This window comes from Eublepharis macularius, chromosome 17, assembly GCF_028583425.1.
Source record: "Eublepharis macularius isolate TG4126 chromosome 17, MPM_Emac_v1.0, whole genome shotgun sequence".
NCBI classification, from domain to species: domain Eukaryota; kingdom Metazoa; phylum Chordata; class Lepidosauria; order Squamata; family Eublepharidae; genus Eublepharis; species Eublepharis macularius.
The window spans coordinates 33,143,349-33,159,777 of record NC_072806.1 but is presented as its reverse complement, the minus strand read 5'-3'; the positions used below and the strand labels follow the sequence as shown (position 1 = coordinate 33,159,777).

The window sequence follows — 16,429 nt, the reverse complement described above, 5'->3', positions numbered from 1 at the left end:
CCGTGCCCATATTGTAGTTAAAAGACTTTTATTACAACATTGGAGAGGCAAATACCCATCTCCCATAATTCAATAGATGGAGGACCTTACAACTTTATCTGTATTTGAACATAAGACACATAGACAAAAACTGCAGATGGACTTATTTTTAGGTATTCAGAAACCTTTTATGGGATGCTTATTCGTAGATTTCTCACTATTGTTGTGTTTATTTCTATTTCTATTATGTAAGAGGCTTACTTTTTATGTTCTTATAAATAAAATAAATTAAAATATACAAGCACCTCACCCGAGAACACCAGAAACTTTATTACCGATGGGCATATGTTGTTTTTCGAACAGGAGACTTGTAGCACTAGTGTTTATTTTAGCCATTTTTTCACTGCCTAGGCATATGCTGATGTAGAGGTAGAGTGTCAGAGTAGGATCTGGGAGACCCAGGTCTGAAAATCCTCACTCCGCCATGGAAGCTCACTGGGTGACATTGGGCCTGTCACTCTCTCTCAGCCTGAACTACCTCACACACTTAAGTTAAAATGAAGGAGAATGGTGGTGTAAACTGCTTTGGGCCCTCCACCAGAGAGAAAAGTGGAGTATAAATATCTAATAAATAGAGTAAAAGGTACCCCAAGTACTCCTGTTTAGCCAACCATGTGCGGACCTCTTCCAAAATGCAGGGGAGAACTGCAGACCCTGACTGAGCCCCAAAGATAGAACGTTGGTGGGTCACTTGCTCCGTTCCACTGGTCCAGAACATTAGTCCTTAATGCCTTTGTGTCTCTTTGGTCCCTGTGCAGGCAGGCAGCCATCCATCGCAGGCAACGCCAACTGCTGTGCTGCATGGTTGACAACTCTTTCAATCCAGCCCAGCTCCAGTACCATCATGTGTTGCTCTGCCATTTGGCCCACACAGTAGGTATGCAGTGAACGAGAGAGCTTTACCTGTCACTCTCTGGTCTATTGGTGCATCCTGTGAAGTTTTCCCAGGGTTACGGAATGGCCAAGCCCCATACTTCCCACCTGGTTCCCACTTCCCAAATGCTGGTGAATAAATGTATGGATTGCTCTACTCCTGTGTCTCCAGATTGTTCCAACCTCCTGCCCATTCTAGATCCTGGCTGCTTCTAGCATGTGGTTCACACTGGGAGGGTGCTGCAGGGATGGTCCAAAGGGAACACTGGTATTCTCTTGCAAGGAGAAGGGGCTCCAGGGTGATTGGCCCTTTGCATCACTGGTGACATCTAATAAGCTCAGCAGCTTGCATAAATGGACGGAGAATGGGAAGGGACAGATGGAGGACAAAGATATCTACAACAACAGGGAACAGACAGTGAAAGTGTCATCCTTGAGAATGGGACAGAGAGGGTTTGTAGGGGTCATCAGCTAAATGATGGATGTGTGAGACAGCCAGACACTGGAGGTAGCCTGTTTCCCATGATGCTGCTGGTGGGGTGGGGGTGGGGGGGAGTCAGCTGTGCCTGGGGATCACTCTGGACTGCCTCCAGGATCTTCCTAACGGGAATCAAAGTCAGGGGTCTTGGGGTGCTTGTCTTGTGCCCTTCTGCTGTGCAATGCCTGTGTACGGCAGTCATCTCCACCCACCATCATATGGCTGGTGTTGTCCTCAAGGCTGCTGGGTGGGGTGTGATGGGGCTTATCATATACACAATTTATGATCAAAGAAAATACAAAGTAGTTAATATATAAGAATCCACTGAAACGTGCAAACATTTATAAGAAACACACAGATATTTTCAAACTAAATTTACATACCCATGGTATGTAAAACATTGCAGCCTAAAAAATCAAGTCCGTGCCAATATATATATACATTTTACATCTGTCGGTGTAACAAACCAACCACACTGCAGCCTGCTAAAAATATTAAACATAACATACAAGTTTTCCCCATACATAAGGTCAGAATGTAATGCTGATCTGTACTGGCAATATCCAGCAAAGCATATTGAGAGGTCTGAAGGATAATATTTCTAAAGAATATTTTCAAGATCCAACTGGCAGTGTTGATTAACACTATGGGAAAAGCTTGAAAATATGTTACACAGTCTTTTAATTGTCTGGAAACAAAATCTTATTCTCAAATCAAGTCAAAATATTGTTAGTCTATAACAGGCAGATCATTTTATGAGAAGACCAGTTTGATCAGGAAGGGCTGCCTGTTACCTTGCAAGAAGTCTTTCAATAACCATGCTTCCCTCCACAAAATCTTCTGAGCCAACTAGAACTTCTTGGAGGATGGCAGATACCGCTCGAGAGCCAGCTGCTAATCCTTACATTTATGTAAATTCCAGCAATATCAATAAAATGAATAACATGAAAAACAAAAACTTGGAATTGTTTCAAGACAGTGCTTGAAAACCCTTGGAAAGCTTGTTAACAGCATTAAAGACACGCATCCGAACAGATATTAACTTCCAAATGGTGTTTTTGGGATATATGAAATACTTCCTTAATGTATCCTGTATTGTGAAACTGCATTCTGGGGTTTACTTCTGTTCATTTATTACAAATCTGTTTTTTTATTTATTTTCAATCAATAGGACTGTATAAACATTATTTGTAACGCTCTGCTGGGTAAAAGCACAACGGTCATTCCCTATTGGTGTTTTTGGCTACTGTGCATGCTCTTTCAAAGTATCCACCCCCCCCCCCAACATGCAAATCAGAATAATTCACAGGAACATTCTCAGGCTGTGTTTTATGTTTTTTCCCCTCTGACATGATGAGCATTCAAACCAGTGCCCAAAAGAGAGGGGGGACAAAACACCCAGCAAACTTAGCTCTGGTCCAGTTGTCAAAGATATTTATGAAATATTTTTGACGTAACATTACAAAAAAAAACCCCAACAGTACAAATATACACTTTTAAAAATGAGACCAGCTTACAAAAAAAGTTTCAGAATGTCATCTGTTCAGCAAAAAAGTTAGTATTCAGACTGAAGTAGAAATATGACAAGAGGTTTCCGTACAAGAGGGACAGGCAAAGGGAAGCCTGCATGCCAAATCCAAGCAGCAGGCAACAAGTGATTACAGACGAGCTGCGTCACTGCTTGCACCTCAGATGAACTTCATAGCCACAGCCGACTACCTCACAGCCAGCTTTAGGAGGAAGCGAACGCCAAAACAAACCGCATTTCCCATTTCCGCATCTCAGGAAAAGCTGCTCACCAATCTGCAGTTCCAAGCAGCAGAGGGCTGAGAGAAAGGCAAGAAGTCTCCTGGCTCTAAACTTTGCACCTTTTCTGGAACTGGCCCACTGGGGCCTCCCACGGCCAACAGCTCCGTCCCCTCCAAGAATGCATGTGTGAGAGGCGTTCCCTCTTCTTCCTGCCAATCTGCTGCACTCCGTGACTTTAGCTGAGTAATAATTGGTACTTCTGAGGCAAGTGTCTGTTTGACTCCTTTTTTTTTTTTTTGAGGTTCACCCGCACCTCTTTTAATAAGAAATGAGGCAGGATAGTATCCAGGACCAAAAAGTACAAAACACACTAAAAACATTTTTTTAAAAAATATGGTAGGTCACTAATTTTTCCAAAAACATGTTGGCACATTTTATTTGATGTTTGCAAGACTTGCCTTTCAAAAAACTAGTCAAATATGGCTGCAAAAGACCTACACAGGGATCGTCAGAAGGATCCACGATGCTTTCACAGGAAGCAAGCCCCTGACCCCTTACCAGACATGTCTGTGTTCAATGCAAACAGATGGGGAAATCGCTGCGTACGCCAATCCCATTCCCGGTTTCTCTCCGGTTCACTCTGACCCCAAAAGAAGTCACTGTACATCTCAGAACTCGGTGTTGGTCTTTCCATTTCTGCTTTGCTTATACTCCCCCCACGCTCATGTTAATTATGTCAATGAAGGTTCTCTCAATACAGTGGCACAGTTTGACATTGGGGTCTGTGCTATTGCTGTCCCCAGCTCCAGTTTTACAAGCTGGTTCCTTAAGGAGTCTTGCCCACTCACATGGCTTCTCCTTCAGCTGCTGGAGACCTAGAGATGATGGTTCAACCAGTGAGGAAATGGTTAATGGCGCAGATGTATTTTAGGAATCATTCAAGGGGGTGGGGAATATAAGAAAGGATCCTAGTGATGAACTCGCATTCTGCTACAAAAGCTAGATTCTACGTCCTGCATCATCATTCCAATGATCTTTTTTTAAATAATGGGTTTTGGCCCAAGTTGACTAATAAATTGAGCAACTGTGTTGTGATTTTCTCTTATTTCTGAACTATGTATTCTGCACCTGCCAGTCAAAAGGAGAGGCAAAGTTTGTTGGAATAGGCTTGGACACAGCATGCCTTGGACACTGGGGGCCGCTGCATGTCTCTCTGTGTGTATATATGTAACTCTTACTAAGTAAGCTACCTCTCTGTCAAAGGTGGGAATGCCTCCTGACTCCCCCTCTGTCTCTGTCTCTTGGGAGATTGCTCTCTCTCTTGCCTCAAGGTCTTCCAAGGAGGAGGATGTGATTCTCTGAGCTCCTGCCATGAAGGCCTCATCCACAGACCCGCCCCTCAGCCTCGCCGCCAGATTCTGGCCATGGTTTAGTGATAGAGAAAATGACTTTTTAGATTAGGACTCTTTCTCGCCAAGATATTGCTATGGATGGAATCTACTACAATAAAACTTCAAGTTCTATCTTTCTATAATTTGTCTGAAGATTAATTAATGCATGTTTCGGGTTAAACGCTTCTGACTAAGTAAGTCTGCTGCTACCATAAATGAAATACAACTATATTGTTGAAGGCTTTCACGGCCGGAGAACGTTAGTTGTTGTAGATTTCCCCGGCTGTGTGGCCGTGGTCTTGGCATTGTAGTTCCTGACGTTTCGCCAGCAGCTGTGACTGGCATCTTCAGAGGTGTAGCACCAAAAGGCAGAGATCTCTCAGTGTCAATGTGTGGAGAAGATGTTGGCAGGTAATTTATATCTACTCAGGAAGGTGGGTTTGGGCTGAGTCATCCTGTAAGAGTTTCCCAGGGTGTGGAATGCTAATGGGGGGAAGCTTCACTGTATCCTGAGGAGGTTCTTTAGCATATGGATTGGTGGTTGATATTCTAATCTTATCTGCAGGGCTATTGTAAGATGTATTTTGTTAGTCTGGTGTTTTTCAGGACTGGAAACCATGCTCTATTCATTCTTAAACTCTCTTTTTTCCTGTTGAAATTGTGCTTATGCTTATGAATTTCAATGGCTTCCCTGTGCAATCTGACAAAGTAGTTGGATGTGTTGTCCAGTATTTTGGTGTCCTGGAATAAGATACTGTGTCTTTTTTAAGTTAGGCTATGTTCAGCCACTGCTGATTTTTCAGGTTGGCCAAGTCTGCAGTGTCTTTCATGTTCTTTTATTCTTGTCTGGATGCTATGCGGTGTGGTCCCAATGTAAACTTGTCCACAGCTGCAGGGTATGTAGTATACTCCTGCAGAGGTGAGGGGGTCTCTACTGTCTTTTGCTGATCGTAGCATCTGTTGTATTTTTCTGGTGGGTCTGAATACTGTTTGTAGGTTGTGCTTTTTCATAAGTTTCCCCATCTGATCAGTGACTCCTTTGATATATGGCAAAAACACTTTTCCTGTGGGAGACTGTTTTTCCTTAGTTGTTTGATTTATCCTTGGTTTATGCTAAAGAACCTCCTCAGGATACAGTGAAGCTTCCCCCCATCAGCATTCCACACCCAGGGAAACTCTTACAGGATGACTCAGCCCAAACCCACCTTTCTGAATTGATATAAATTACCTGCTAACATCTTCTCCACACACGGACACTGAGAGATCTCTGTCTTTCAGTGCTACACCTCTGAAAATACCGGTCACAGCTGCTGGTGAAACATCAGGAACTACAATGCCAAGCCCACAGCCATACAGCCCGGAAAATTGACAACAGCTAACGAAATACAACTAATTCCTAATAAGATTAACGTAAGGCACCAAAGCTGTGCCTTCCATTAGTGGGATCCTTGTTTCTACTGTTGGGTCTTGGCTTCTTCTCCTTTTGTCAGATTACAAGTATGTTATCCTGGTCCCTGCCCTGTCATACATGGCTGTTCATGTAAGAAGAAGGTTCTGGGATCAATCTCTGGCACCTCCAATTAAAGGTAGCGCTGCTGAACCAGATTGCTGCTGCCAACCAGAGTACACAAGTCAAGGCATGTGGACCAAAGGTATAAGGCAGCTAGATGCAAACCCGTGTTTGGAAGAGCGGGTTGCCTATCCAGAGTGATTCCTAATCAGCGGGGTGTGCACCACTTCCACCAGTGGGATTCAGAAGTAGTCTCTCCCTCAATCCCCACATCTTCCTGCAAGTGTCATATGCCATCTCCCGCTGATCCTACCTGCCACAGATTATCCACCTGTGACCTTTCAGCATGCTAGTAGTAATGACAGGATGCCTGTCAGCTTCTTAACATCCTTCTTGGAAAAGTGGACTTTTGTCTGGATGCTTTTGGTTTGTATCATGGTGGGACCCAGGATCCTTGGCACAGCGATTGGGGGGATGTAAGATATGAACGGTTGAGAACCACTGCTTTAGAAGGCTCTAGTGACTGACGTGGGCACATGCAGAACCTAAGGGGGTGATGACCCCCCCCTACCCAAAGCTTCTAAAATCAACTTTAACTATGATGGAGTGGGGTGGGGCCATGGCTCAGTGGAAGACCCTGGAGTCTGAGACCCTGGAGACCCTGGACTGACACCGATGGACCAAAGGTCTGGTGCAGGATAAGGCAGCTTCATATGTCCACCTGGTTCAAATCCCCATTCTGACATGAAGCTCACTGGGTGACCTCAGGCCAGTCATTGTCTATCAGACTGATCTACCTCACAGGATTAGTGTGAGGATAACAGGGGGGCAGGGAGAACTATGGTAAGAAGCCCTGTGTTACTTAGAGAAAGAGGGGGATAACAATGGACTAAATAGATAAATAAAAATCACACACTGCAAATATAAGCCCGCACAAATAATCCAACTCTGCATGTTTCCTGTCTGAGAACTAGCTGCACCCCTCGGCTTCACCCCAGCTTGACAACTCTAGTTGTAACAATCACAATTACTTACGTGTAATGATTGGGTCAAAATCTCTTGTCTCTGTGGCAACATCTGAGGCACACACTTGTCCGATCTGGATAAGCAGAGAGACGATATCCTCGTAGAGCGGAGGAAAAGCTTGGCAAAATGAGACCAAGCAGGGCAAGGTTGGCATGAAGAAGGTGAACCGCTTCGCCTGGGTTAAAACTGGCAAGACAACAGAAACTGGTTTCATAGTGTATAATAAGCGCTGTGTGTGTGATGTGCTCAAGTCACTTCTGACTTATGCTGACCCTATGAATGAAAGACTTCCAAAACATCCCATCATTGACAGCCTTGCTCAGGTCTTTCAAACTGAAGGCCATGGCTTCCTTGACCAAGTCAAGCCATCTGTTGTTGAGTCTTCCTCTTGTCCTACTACCTTCAACTTTTCCTAGCATTATTTATTGCCTTTTCCAGCGAGCCTTGTCTTCTCAATAAGTGCTGCTTCGGCACAGGTTGCTGAAAAGGGGACCGTGCACTCCTTGCAAAGCACATGCTGGCCCTATAAACTTGGTAAATTCACAAAGGTGCACCCCTCCGACCACTAGATCAAAAGGAGCCTCACTTGTGTGAATGAGCACTCCCCAGTTAGAAACCACAGTGCCAAGCTTTCTGCGCCTCACACTGCATCAAAAATCAATCCTTCTTAATGGATCCAGTTCATAAATACAGCTCCGAGTCAGAGAGGGAACGTATCACCCTGCCACGGGCCCTCCTACTCTGCAATGACTACTTTGACTGGCAATGCCTGTCCAGGGTTCGCAGGCAGAGAACCTGCTACCCGAGATCCAGGGACTGATCCGGCAACCGGGGAAGGTGGTGGAAGTAGATGGATAGTAGGGGATAGTAGCTTTTTAATCCCTCATCCATAACACTAGACTGGGAGCCACCCAGATAACTGTTGGGAAATAGGTACAGATCAGACAAAAGGAGATACTCCTTTACTCAGTTAAACTGTGGCGTTCATTGCTGGTGTACGCAGTGGTGGCCATGGGTGGAGATGGCTTTAAATGGGGGTTACATGCATCCATGGAGGAGGAGTCTCTCAGTGGCTACTAGCCACGGTGACTAAAGGGAACCTCCACGTTCAGAGGCCTCTAAATACTGGTGGCTAAGTGTTAACAGTCAGACCCCCTCCCCACACTGCAAAATCAGTTTCTAGATATGGAATATCATAAACCCCTTGCCATAAGTCGTAGGCATTGAAACGCTGGTAATTTTCACTGCTGCCTCCACGGAACCTTCCTCTTTAACACTGGTAATTATAGCCCTCTCCGAAACTGCTTTCCCCCTTTCCTCTAGTTAGATAGCCTTGTATGTTTGTTGTATTTGTGTTATTGCCCTTTTTATTTCTCTTTTAATAAAAAACATTTCCTGTAACATCTGCCTGATTTGAGAATTCTCTAAGGGAATAATCCCCGTAGGCATAGGTGGAGAATCTCAGTTATCCCCCCTCACTTGTCTCCTTTAATGCTAATTCCCCCAACCAATTAAGGAGACCTCCTTTTTGGGTAACAGAGTTTACCTGTCAGCAGTGTCCCCATGACATTGATAGCCAAGCGTGCCACACTGAGCGATTTCGGTAGAGCATACTGGATGCACAAATAAGAAAGCAACTGGATGGCAAAAATCTGCAGCATAAGGGCAAAAAAGGGAGAATTTCAATATATGGAGCGGGGAGCACTAACATTTTGAAATAACTAAGAAAATTCTGCAGGTACCAAGTTGTTGCTTTTTGGTTTTCTGCACACCTGACTTGCACAAAAAAGGCACCATAAAAAAGATGTATTAGGAAATATGATTTATTTCAGGTCACCAATTACATTCAATTGGTGTTTTTGGAGTAAAATATTTTATCGCAACTGCTTTCAGTAGAGGCTGTCTAGTAGATAAGCTTTCATGTAATGAGAAGTGTTTTATTTGGTTGTTTCGACTACACAGGAAACTTATCAATAGGAAATTCATCTGACTTTAATCTTCCATTCTTCTGATGAAGGAAATCTCAAAACCAGCTATAATACCAAATTCCTATTGGTTGACTTTCCTTGGATAGATTAGCATTTTGTAATTTGTATTACACGCTTTGTTTGTCTTTGTGTTTACGTGCCAACATCCCACAGGCCCACCCCCATCCATGGCTGTAACTGCTGTGGCAATCAGCTGCTGAGTCAACTGTGTTCACATCCGAGCTTTGCATAGAAATGTCACAGATCACAACCTGTTAGTTTAGATGTCTTTGAATTCCACACTGTTTGCTGTCCTGCCCCCCATGATTGTGCATGTATACATCTCTCTCTGCCAAACATAGGGCACACGTCATGTCCCTGACAACACACAAAAGCTTCTCCTACAATACAGCCATTAGTCTTCAGAAGGCGCTAAGAGGCACTTTAAAAAAAAACAACCAGGGGTAAAAGTGCCCCACACCTATTTTCTCATAATGATGGGGAACCTTGTTAGTAAATCCTAGCAACCATTACCAATCCTAGATCAGATCCTGTGCTGTTGCTACGGTGTCATGATGTTCCATGCAAGAGTTCATCCAGGGTCACCTGGATGAAAGAAGCTGAAGTGAGACATACCTGTTTTTCCAGCTCAGGCTGAGCAATCAGCTCAGGTATGAAGTCCAAGCAGATGTGCATAGATGGGATGCCAGCCACTGTCAGCGGAAGCAGTTCACATGGATAGCCCTGTTTAAAACAAGTGGGAGGAAACATATACCTGGCTAGATGGTTCCGCTATCTTAGCTGAATCAAGGAAGCAGAAGGACTCCTCTCCCCTCCATCAACCCGCTGTCCTAAAGCATCTCTCAGTACTTCTCAAAAGCTTCACAAGTAGCTATTAAGTACTTCTCAAGTGTTTCTTCACACCACAAACAATTAATTTTCAGAACTGGCTACCGCAGGATGCCCAAGTCTCCTGGAGTGAGGACATCTGACTGGCCACTGTGGAAAAGAGGATGCAGGACTGGATGGGCCACAGACCTGGCCTAGCAGTACACTGAGCAAGCCAAGACACCTGGCAGCTTTTGACTGAGCAGGGAAGGGCCATGGTACTGGATCAGAGTGCCTCCATTTCACACCCCAAGTACGGTTCAGGTTAAAAAAAGGAAGGTGACCACCTGATGGGCTCTACCAGCTCCAGTAAGAAAAAGCAGGCTGTCAAAACTAAACATAAGACAACTTTATACGGCCTCCTCACCACTACCAAAATGAAGCCGCAGGAAACCCCAGCATGTACCTGGAAGTGAACCAGTTTGGCAATGTTGGGATCCGCGATGAACATCTGGTGCAAGTGGCAGCAGATAAGGCACTGCACCTCGCGGAGATTGCAGAGAAGGCTGTCCTCTTCCTCCTCCTCTTCCAATTGCTTTTTCCCAGGGCCGGAAATGGCAGTGCCCGGGATGCTTTTCAGGAGCCTGTAGGAGCTGCCGCCCAGAGGCTTCTCCTCGTCCATCGGCAGGCAGATCTCCAGGAGGATCTGGACTGCAGCACTGTCCTAGAAAGCACAACAGAGGGAAGGCAGCCAGGCCGGGAATGAGCTGATCTCTCTCCACTGCAACTCGTCGCCTTGCAAGCGCAAGGCAAGCACCGCAATCAAAGCGAACCCCGGTTGAATGGTTGCTAAAAAAAATTATAGTTCGCACCCAGGCAACCCCAAACACTACAGCAGGCCATACACCGTGCAAATGCACCAAACATGCGCCTTCTGTCTTTTTGTGTTTCTGAATCACAAGAAGGGGCAAAAAAACAATGCAGGTAACTGAGATCCGCCTCCCCTCCTCCACCACTGCTGTGGCTGGTGTGGCATGATGGTTCGGGTCAGGGGTCATTTTGTAGAAAAAGAGCTGGAGGAACTCATTAGCATAGCTCATTAGCGTATGCCACGCCTCTTGCCATCACCGGAAGTGTCATTAGTATAACTGATTTGCATATGCCACACCCCCTGACATCACCTATTCTGGCTGTTTTGGACCCAATCCTGGCAATTCAGGGCTGAAATTGGGCCCAAAATGGCAAAAAGGGGCCCAAAATGGTCAGGATCAGGCCACTAATGAGTGGGAGAGTGATCCACTACCTTTCAGAGGTCCGATCCAGGCCGTTTCGGCCCCAATCCAGGCTGAAACGGGCCCAAAATGGCTGAGAGTCAGGTGGGCGGGGCCACCTGACATGTGACCTCTTTGGGGACTGCCGGAACTGTGTTCCTGCACGTTCCCCCTCGAAATGAGCCCTGGTTAGGGTGTTGAATTAGAAGCTGGGACAACCAGGTTTGAATCCCTCACTGGACCATGGAAGCCCAGTAGGTGACCCTGGCCTGTCACAATCTCTCAGCCCAACCTACCCTCACAAGGATGTTGTGGGGATGGAGCAGGGTGGATTTGATTCAAATCGAATCAATGTAAATCATGATTTAAATCATGGTTTTCTACATAAAGACTCATTCCTTTCTACATAAAGTCTCCTCACACTTAGCTTCTTGTGCAGATCTATTCCACTCCCAACAATCTTCTATTCATTGAATTTTTTGAAACTTAGCACTTAAGAGGTAAGGGGTTGGTGGCCTTCTCTAGTGGTTAGAGTGTCAGACTGGGATCTAGGAGGTCCAGTTTCAAATCCTCACTATACTATGGAAGAGTGCTGGGTAACATGGCGCCAGTCACATGAACACATAATACGAAGCCGCCTTATACTGAATGAGATCCTCAGTCCATCAAGGACTGAGGACCTCATTGTCTATTCAGACTTGCAGCGGTTCTCCAGAGTCTTTCACATCTCCTACTGCAAGATCCTTTTAACCAGAGACACCAAGGATTGAACCTGGGTCCTTCTACATGCCAAGCAGATGCTCTACCATGGAGCCACAGCTCCTCCCTGTTGCTATCAGTCACTATCTCTCAGCGTAACCTCCCTCACCAAGCTGCTCTGAGGCCAACGTGGAACGTGTCAGGTTCAGAATGCTCTCGTGTATGTTCTTGCCTAACCGACTCCATTTTTAATCTTTTCAGTGTTTAAGTGCTTTCTTCACAGGTGCCAAGGTTCCCAAGCAGCCCTCTCACAGAGAAGGATTGTTTTGGCTACTGCTGTTCCACCAAGAACCAGCCTTGAAGGACTTTCGCTTTCCTAGCTTCAAAGGGATTGTTTTGAGAACTATGGGGGGAGGTTGGGCCTGCTGGGATCTGTTACTTTGTACCTCATGCTTTGACTGTCATTGGTAACAATTCACATGTACCATCCTGAATATTGTGTTCAGGCTCGTGGACTATAATGAACTCTTTCTTCAGTAAACTCTTTAAAAAACAACGGGCTTTTGTCTGATTGCAGAAGGTAGTCTGGAGTAAGGACATTATCTAGCCACAGTTCTGACAGAACAAAGGAGAACCATGTCAGAGGCTTTGGCACCCCACTGCGGAGAAAGGTGAGGAGTAAATGAAGTAAATTAGTAAATAAACACCGGACGAGACCAGGGTTCAAATCTCCACCCAGCAACAGAACTCACTGGGTGAGTCTGGCCCTCTCCCGCTCTCTCAGCATGATCTACCTCAGTCCCACTGTGAGGATAAAAAGAGGAGGGGGGAACCAGGTATGTTGCTCTGAATGCCTTGAAGGAAGGGTGCGATAAAAATGGAAACATGAGCTGATGGACAGACACGTGTGTAGGAACTACCTGAGCAGCAAGCAATGCATTTTTGAGCTCCTCTCGAGTGACTTCGGTGGCTTCCAGGCCCATCATGTTGTTGTGGGATGGCCTGATATCTTGTTCTGCCGTTTCTTTGAGATGGGCACTCAGGTAAGCTTTTGAAGCAAGAAGGTACCCATTCAGCATGTGCAAGGTGATATCCATCAAAGGAGGACACCTAAGGGCACAACGCAATGGGAAGCAGGGAAGGATGAAAACGATCAGGAAAGAAAGATTGATTAAAAGCAAGATGAGGGGAGAAAAGCTTTTAATACAGGTTTATGCTAACCAGGACTTTGCTGAATCTGCATTAAAAATCTTTAAAATTCTGCACCACAAATTCAGTATACAGGTCACAGAATGTAAAAATCAACAAAGTCTGCACAACTCCCCCCACATCCCCAATTTTCTCTTAAGTTACTGTGCTGCATTTACATAATTTGTTCTGGCTTTGCTAATCATTGGGGGGGGCACTCAAGCTGTACATGCAACCAAGAGAAATCTTATTCAGAATTTCAGTCCACCCTTTGGCTTCTATGATGTTAGCAACTGTTACTTAATACACATTAAGCTTATTTGTGCTCTTAGATCCCTCAAGATCTCAAAATACTGGAGAATCTTTATCCTTGCACGCTTCAATGTTCTACCTTCAGCCCTCCGGGAAGGCAGATACCATCATGTCCTGCTTCTGCTGGCTTGGAAGTGACCTTCTGATGACCCGGAAGTGATGATTTTCTGACCTGGATGTGACGTTTTCATGAACCAAATGAACTCGTCTGGGAACCGGGGGCAGGTTCGTGAAAGTTCGTGGTTCGTGAAATTTGACGAACCATGAACCACATGGTTCGGTTTTTTTCCAGTTCGTGCCCATCTCTAATGCCAAGCAGATGCTCTACCAATGCACCATGACCCCGACCTTGGTTCACCACCTCATCTCAACTTTACCATGCAACGCTGGGTGCTGTTGGTTGGGGGATAAACTTACTTGATAGTGTGTAGCGATTTTTCTGTTCTTTGAATCCTGGACAATGTATTTATTATTTATATGGACTAATGATTGATTTATGGGAGGGATGGCCTGTATCCAGGTCCTACATTATCTTTCATGGATGATAACTGAAAAGACCACATTGACATTCTTCCCAATGGAGACCTCAACAAGCCACCATCATATACAGCATTTTTGAATGACCGAGGCGACGAGAGAAGGAGAGGGAGAGACCCACACATACACAGACAATAAAAGGGGTTCCTTAGCTGTGGATTTTCCAGTCACATCTTAATACAATCAGGGGGTCAATCATCTGGTCGTAAAGAAAGGTGAGCTTACCTGTGGACTCTCTGATCACATCTTAACACAATCAGGGGGTCGATCATCAGGTCCTTCTGAGTATACTTCTGCTGCCTGACCATCTTGCCTGAAGACTGCAAGGCATTCACAGTCATCACCCACAACCTAGAAAAAGGAGGAACATGAAGCCAACGTCATAGCAAACAACGGTTCCTCCTAGCTCTGCAGCTTCGCAGACAGAAAGTGTCACATTCAGGCAAGAGGCGCTCTAGTAGCAAGGCCAGGAAAGAAACCCTTCTCTGCCTGAGGCCTTGGAGAGCTACAACAGATGGCGCTGGACTAGCTCTGCAGCTTCGCAGACAGAAAGTGTCACATTCAGGCAAGAGGCGCTCTAGTAGCAAGGCCAGGAAAGAAACCCTTCTCTGCCTGAGGCCTTGGAGAGCTACAACAGATGGCGCTGGACTAGACGGAGTGATGCTGCGAGTCAACAGCACACAACTTCTGGAGTTCACGTGGGTCCAATCCCTGATCAAAGGACAAGACGTACATGGCCTTGCAGCAGGTTGATCAACTCTGGGCACGAGAGCAACAGCAAGACACTGGGAGGCAGAGGCCAGCTGTTTGTGAAAGCACGCCTGCTGCATCAGAGGAGCTAATGGGAATGAAGTTTTAGCTTCCTGGAAAGCACAGCAGGGCCCCGGTTTCTTGGTCATGCAAGAATGTGATAGCAGGTTCACTTGAAAAAAATCATTTATTCGTTTAGTACTTTCCTTTCCTTGTAACTTAACAGCTTGCAAGCCATACGTCAAAAGTGTTTTATAAGCAACGTATAGCTCCATAGATAAATATGGCTAGATCACATATATGTTTTTTAAATCTTGCCTGATAGCAAAATCTTTCGTTTCTGTTGTTCAGAAATGTTCTGTAGATGTTCAGTCCAGGGAACGTCTACGAAGTGCGAAGTGAATTGTAAAGGGGGGCGGCTAAAAAGGATGTAGGCAACTGAATCGACTTGATCCTTACGACGAGTACTATAACATATCCCAGGGGGAATTCTACTAAAGCAGCCCTTCATCTCAGAAGGTCAGGCATTGCATCTAAGTAACATGAAAGAGCATCGATATTTTGGAACTGCTAAGAAGAAGAAATATTTAGCCAGTTTGAACATTTTCTGATAGGATAAAAATCATTCAGTACTTGATTTATCCTCTCCTTCATCCAAGGAGCATAGGGAGGCACCCAGGATCCCACCCCCTTTTCATCCTCATAAGCACCCTGTGAGGTAGGCTAAGCCAAGAGAGAACAGCTGGCCTAAGGCCACCTGACAGTTTCATAGAAAGTGAGGAGATGAACCTGGGTCTCCAAGCCTTGTCCAGCACTCTCTTCTGAAACGACAGGCTGTGGGTCCCACCCGTCTGCGAGCGTCATCACCACACTTCCCACCTCGGTCATGTTTACATCCAACTGGGCTGTTCAGAGAGCTCCGCCTCCACCTGGGACTTGCCCCCCCCCAACTCCCAAATGTGTTGGGCACTCTAAAGTGTACTAGAAGGGAACAAGTCCCTGCCCAGAGGGGTCTGCAATCTACGACAGGTGGGGTGGGGGGAGAACAGGTACAGCAGAGGCCAGAAAGTATTAAAGGAGTGCATCAAGTCGGGTGAGAATGGCCTGGAAATGCCAGCAGCAGAACCCATTTTGTATCAGTTTAACGTGAAGCCATTCGTAGAGCTCTGTGTTAATCAACTTCTGTACTAACAGAAAAACAGCGCAGAAGTTTAATGAACAAGCTACACCAACTATCGTGGGAGGCAAAATTAAAGTCTAATTCTTGTAAATTATTTTGTAAATTTTTATCAAAGTTTTGATTATTTAAAGTGCTAAGCGCTCAGTGTAAGTTCCGTCGGATCTTATCAACTGGTTGGAATGATTGAGTACTGTGAGACCATTCATTGTATCATGCCCGTGAGGAAGCTTGGTTTGTGAAACGGGAATTGATAATCAGCGGGCATAAGACCCGTAGGCTGCTCTTGGAAGACGACTCGCAGCTCTATTTCCACCTGGAGGATGGTCTACACTTTGAAAATGGATATTACAATGGATATTTACACCAGTTGGACTGTTGATTACTAGGAGTTATTATGGTCATTGATTGAGTGTGCTGGAATTATACTGTGTATGAGAATCTTGTACGTATTTTGTATAACTTACACTGAGCACTTAGCACTTTAAATATTCAAAACTTTGATAAAAATTTACAGAATAATTTACAAAATAATTTACAAGAATTAGACTTTAATTTTGCCTCCCACGATAGTTGGTGTAGCTTGTTCAGTGGGTGGAGGCGCCTCGGTTTTGTCCCAAGTTTAATGAGGCGA

General features: G+C 45.2%; 1 protein-coding gene across 1 annotated transcript in view; it reads right to left on the bottom strand.

Moving 5' to 3' along the window:
* Positions 1-1,730: 1,730 nt before the first annotated feature.
* Positions 1,731-16,429, bottom strand: part of INTS2 (integrator complex subunit 2) — a 35,142-nt gene continuing 20,443 nt past the window's right edge. Inside the window, exons 19-25 of the mRNA XM_055001635.1 lie at positions 14,094-14,219; positions 12,752-12,941; positions 10,328-10,585; positions 9,670-9,777; positions 8,613-8,718; positions 7,076-7,252; positions 1,731-4,014 (exon numbers count right to left, since the gene is read on the bottom strand). Of these exons, the coding sequence (XP_054857610.1) occupies positions 3,845-4,014; positions 7,076-7,252; positions 8,613-8,718; positions 9,670-9,777; positions 10,328-10,585; positions 12,752-12,941; positions 14,094-14,219 (1,135 nt within the window). The 3' untranslated portion in view covers positions 1,731-3,844. The remainder of the gene's footprint in view (positions 4,015-7,075; positions 7,253-8,612; positions 8,719-9,669; positions 9,778-10,327; positions 10,586-12,751; positions 12,942-14,093; positions 14,220-16,429) is intronic.